At 39.6% G+C, this 5,819-nt stretch overlaps 1 protein-coding gene across 1 annotated transcript; it reads right to left on the minus strand.

Moving 5' to 3' along the window:
• Positions 1 to 575: 575 nt before the first annotated feature.
• Positions 576 to 1,604, minus strand: LOC126698953 (uncharacterized). Its single transcript, XM_050396482.1, has one exon. The coding sequence runs from the start codon at positions 1,602 to 1,604 to the stop codon at positions 576 to 578; it is 1,029 nt and encodes a 342-aa protein (XP_050252439.1).
• Positions 1,605 to 5,819: the final 4,215 nt, after the last annotated feature.

The following is a 5,819-nucleotide window of genomic DNA, read 5'->3' on the forward strand; positions in this document are numbered from 1 at the left end:
TGCCCGGTTCTTCCTTTTCTCCTATTGCGCATTCTATGCAACATTTCAAACACCACCGTGGTATTATTTGTGATTAGTCTATCAGGAATAAAAGCACTTTGAGCATCAGATATAATTTTGGGTAAAATAGATTTAATCTGATTTGCAAGCACTTTGGATATAATTCGGGATACAACATTACCCAAACTTATGGGGCGAAACTCCGTGATATTTTGTGGGTCATTATTTTTTGGTATGAGTACAATGTGTGTGTAATTCATTTTCTTCAAATATTTTCCAAAGTGTAAAACAGATAACACAACTAATGTAACATCATGACCAACAATATGCTAGAATTTTTGAAAAAAGAAAGGGGTCATACCATCCGGTCCAGGTGATTTAGATGGGTGCATACTGAATAGTGCTCTCCTTACATCATCTTCTAAATATGACCGTGTTAAGGAATGGGCCATGTCATTCGTGACTACCTTTTCAACTGCTTCCAGTACCCCTTCCATATGTCTTTAAGTTTGGGCTTTAAACAAATCAGCATAGTACTCCTCAGCAATAGAGGTAATTTGCCCCAAATCTGTCTGCTACACCCCATCTTTATCATGCAAACCTTCTATAGTGTTCTTCTTCTTCCTTTGGCTAGCCCTTTGGTGAAAAAATCTTGTATTTTTATCACCCGCTGGAAGCCATATGGACCTAGACCGCTGCCTCCAATACACTTCCTCATGGTGTATCAGTTCATTGATCTCCCTCCGCAAGATATTTATGCGCTCCCGGTTTGATTCATACCCTTGTGCCACTAATTCCTCAAGTACCTGTTGCTTTTCTATTAGGCGGGTTCTTGTATTTCCGAAGGCTGTTATACTCCATGCAACCAAGTGTGCTCTGCATGCTTTAATTTTCTCAAAAAGGCAATTCATTGGACCCAAAGGCTGAGTTTGTGTCCATGAGTCTCGGATTACTTTTTCACACTCTGGATGGGCCACCCATTTCTCTTCAAACCGGTGGATCTTTTGTCGCCTCCGGTTGTGTTGGGCGTTCTGTGGAGATGTGGTGATTAGAATTGGGTCATGGTCGGAGTAAGACACTGTCAAATGGTGCACTTTTGCCGTTGGGTATAGTTCTGACCAGTCCAAGGAAGCACACACCCTATCCAGTCTTTCCTCGATGAAATCTTCTCCCTCACGCCCATTCCGCCATGTATACCTGTAACCATGGTAGCCAAGATCGATCAGTCCGCAAGCCAACAGGGTATTTCGAAATGCAAGCATCGGTGGTAATGGTTTGGGATGCCGTCCATTCTTTTCCTCAGAGACCAATATCTCGTTGTAGTCTCCAACGCATAGCCATGGAAGGGTAGACCGATTATATAAGTGCTTCATTAATCTCCATGTTTCGGGCTTCAACTGTTCCTCCGAATATCCGTATAAACCAGTCAATCTCCATGGTTGGGTGGAAGGTATAAGAACTTGTACGTCTATATGGTGTGGGGAGTAGGTTTGTGTGTCGATCTTCATGTCAGTTTTCCATAACATGGCCAGCCCCCCTCTTCTCCCATTAGATGGTACTGCTAACATAGAAGTGAAACCCAACTCCGTCTTTATCGGTTCCATTTCACGAATTGTCAATTTTTTTTCCATGAGAAACAAAATTGTGGGACCTTTTTTCCTCACCAAATCGGCAAGGACCTCCACTACCGAGCAGTTCCCAAGCCCCCAGCAATTCCAGCTTAGGACATAAATGAAATGATGCGTTTAGCGCTTGACAACAAAACTCAGGAATTTAAAGTGATGCGGTGCGTTTGATCTTTGATATTCAAGACGACATTGTTTCCACTGTCTTCATCAAAATCATCTCTGGTCTTCTGTTCTTCATCCCCCCTCAAGGTCATGGGGAAACATCACATGAGCTTGGAAATCAACCAGTGAAACAGAGGAGAGGCCAAGCCCTTAGTCAAAATATTAGCCAACTGATCATGAGAAGAAATAAATTTGACTTGAAGATCATGGCGAAGGACTATCTCATGAACAAAGTGGTAATTAACCACTATGTGTTTGGTCTGAGCATGAAAAATAGGATTGGTGGCAATGGCGAGAGTAGAGACATTGTCATACCACAAAATGGGAGGATCATGAAGAAAAACACCAAAATCCTTGAGAAACACATGAATCCAACATAGTTCAGTTGCTAAAAAGGCTAGAGCCCTATATTCTGCCTCAGTAGAAGATTAAGAAACTGTAGGTTGTTTTTAACAGACCAAGTAATTTGAGAATTACCAAGAAACACTAAAATACCAAAAATGGACTTTCTATCCATAGGATCACCAACCCAATCTGCATCACTGTAGGTAGAGAGATTTGAAGGACTTGGAGTGAAAGCCAAGCCATGATGAATTGTCCCTTGAAGATACCTCAAAATACGTTTAGCAGCTATGAGATGATTAGAAGTAGGGGAACTCATGAACTGGCAAGCTTGCCGCACAACAAAGGATAGATCAGGCCAGGTGAAAGTAAGATATTGTAAAGCCCCCACCATACTCTTATGGACACTGGGATCGGGTAAGAAAGGATTGTCATTGGCAAGAAGATGAGCATTAGGAGTACAAAGGGTTTTGCAAGGTTTGCAATTAGACATGGAAAACTTGTGAAGAAGATCAAGTGTATACTTTTTCTAATGAACAAATAGTCCAGTAGAAGTATAATCAATCTGAAGCCCCAAGAAGTAATGCAATCTGCCCAGGTCCTTAAGACCAAATTGTTAACCCAAAGTAGCAATAAGAGTGGCAATAAAGCTAGGATGATTACCAGTAACAATAATATCATCCACATAGAGGAATAAGAAGACAATATAAGAATCATGATTATAGACATACAAGTTCCCATTTGTACCAGAAGCAACAAAGCCAACATGAGGCAGTTGAGTACTAAACCACTTAAACCAAGCTCGAGGGGCCTATTTCAAACCATACAAGGCCTTATGCAGTAGACAAACATGATCAGGATAGGATTGATCCATATAGCCTTGAGGTTGGGCCATATACACCATTTCCTTGAGAATGCCATGTAAAAAGGCATTTCCTACATCCAACTGCTTTAAAATCCAACCATAGTTCACATCAAGAGCAGGAAGCAATCTGACAGTAGTAGGCTTAATTACAGGACTATAAGTTTTTTCATAGTCCAACCCATACTATTGAAGGTAACCTCTAGCAACCAACCTGGCCTTATACCTGGCTAATGTCCCATTTCTATTCCTTTTGAGCTTAAACACCCACTTAGAAGTGACAATGTTCTTATCAGTAGGAGGGGGAACAAGGGATCATGCTTGCTGCTTTAGAAGAGAATGAAACTCTTAATCCACGGCAGCCACCCACTAAGGATGTCTAGAAGCCACAACAAAGGAGGGAGGTTCTTGATAAGTGTAATTAGCAACAACCTAAAGAACCTTAGGCTTATGGATACCAAGTTTTGATCTTGTAATCATAGGATAAGTATTGACAAGAACAATAGAATCAGTTGGATCAAATATAGTAGTAGAAGAAACAGGAATTATAGAACGAGAAGAAGCTGAGGAAGAACTATAAAGAGAAGTGGCAGCAGGTATAGAACTAGGAATGGATGAGGAAGCAGTAAGAGAAGTCGAAGGAGGACCAGGCACACAGGAAATGGGAAATGAGGGTTGAAAAAGGTCAAAAGGAAATGAATCAACAGAAGTGGAAGATAAAGAAGGAAAAGAAGAAGTAGAATGTGAATCAGGTGAAGTAGTGTTGATAGAAAGCCATTGAGCATCAAAAACATCAGAAGAGAAAGAGATATGATCATGTGTAAAGTTAGGATTAACAGCAAAGGGAAATACATTTTCATTGAACAAAGTGTAACAAGTAGTATAGACCTTATTGGTAGTGGGATCCAAACACATGTACCCTTTGGATAAAGGAGGATAACCTAGGAACACACACTCCATAGACCTAGGTTGAAGTTTGTGCTTATTATAGGGATTGATATATGGGTAGCAGGCAAAACCAAAAGTCTTAAGAGCTAAAAGAGTAGGTGAAATAGAATTGATCTTTTCCCAAGGAGAAATAAAGTTCGGGACAAAAGTGGGAAGCCTATTGATAAGAAAAGAGGCTGTTGAAAAGGTTTAAGACTAGAAATTCAATGGCAAGTGAGATTGATATAGTAAAGCTAGACCAGTTTCCACAATGTGTCTATGTTTCCTTTCTGATATGTCATTTTGTTGCGGAGTGTGTGGACAAGAGGTTTGGTGAAGGATTCCATTATTAGAACAGAAGGTTTGGAATTGGGAATTGACTTACTTTCTACCATTGTCAGAACTAAGCACTTTGACTTTTGAGGAATATTGAATTTCCACTAGGTTCTTAAAATGCTTAAACACAGTAAATAACTCATTCTTTTGTTTAATAAGAAATAACCAAGTAAATCTGGTGAAATCATCAATGAACACAGCATAGTGATTATAACCAAGCAAAGAAGAGATAGGTGTTGGACCCTAAACATCAAAATGCACAATTTGAAGCGTAGAAGTAGATTGAATTTCATGTTTGCTCAAAGGAAGTATGTGCATATTTGCGCTTATACAAGATTTACAAGAACAACAGTCATCAATTTTATTGAATGTAAAAGCATGATCAACATATTGAATAGCAGGATGAAGTAGTTTGGCACTTGGATGCCCAAGTTTGTTATGCCAAAGGGAAATTTGAGCAAAATTAACAGAAGCCTATGGAGATTGATGAACTTGGGAGGTAGAATAAGCAGTGGAATTGGATGAGTGCAAAGAAGATGGTGCAAGAATGGGATAGACACCATCTTTACTCAATCCTTCAAAAAGGATCTTCCTTGTAGGTAAATCCTAGATAAAGAATCTATAAGCATCAAAATAGCAAAAAGCATTGTTTTGCAAACAAAGTTTATGGACTGATAACAAATTGGAAGCAAGATCAGGAACTCAAAGTATACCATCAAGCTTAAAGTTATGGGAGGAAGTGCATAACTCACCATTACCAATATGAGTGATAGGGAGTTCTTGACCATTTCCAACAGTCACAATCTCAGAACCTAATGTAGGTTGTTGTTCCAATGAAAGATTGGCTAGATTAGGTGTCACATGATCTAAACACCCCATATCTGTGAGCCAACCATTAGCCATATGAACTTGAGAGGAAGTAGCCGCCATAGCAGCAAATTTTGATAGAGCATGCTTGCCTTGAAAAGCAAAGTCCATCCTGTGATAACAATCAAGAGCCACATGTCCATTCTTCCCACAGATTTGACACTATGGCCTTTAAGTTTGACCTTGAAACCCTGGAGATCTCGATCGACTAGACTGAGATTGATTTTATGGAGAAGAGAAATTACTGTTGTTGAAGTTACCATTGGAATTGGTATTATAGCCACCACTAGCACCAAAATTGCTGCCTCTTTCCTCAATTTCCATGACCTCTCTAATTGTTATTTCTGCCCTTACCTCGACTAAACCCTTGAGATTGGTAATTAGTAACCATAGCCATAGAGGTTGCATCAAACATACCAGATCTCTTCTTAATAGCTCTCTCCTCAGCACTGAGAAGAGTATTAAGCTCTTCAACTATAATAACATCACTACAAGTCCTTATGCAGAACTAAATGAGTCATATTCTGATGGTAGACCATTAAGAGCAACATGAAGTAGATCTTCATCATCAAGAATGACTGACACCGCAGTCAATTTATCTCATATTTGCTTGATTCTCTGAAAGTACACTGCAATTGAATCTATGCCTTTCTTCACAGCATTCAATTCATTTCTAAGGCTCATCACACTAGACC

Source organism: Quercus robur, chromosome 2 (assembly GCF_932294415.1).
Source record: "Quercus robur chromosome 2, dhQueRobu3.1, whole genome shotgun sequence".
NCBI lineage: Eukaryota > Viridiplantae > Streptophyta > Magnoliopsida > Fagales > Fagaceae > Quercus > Quercus robur.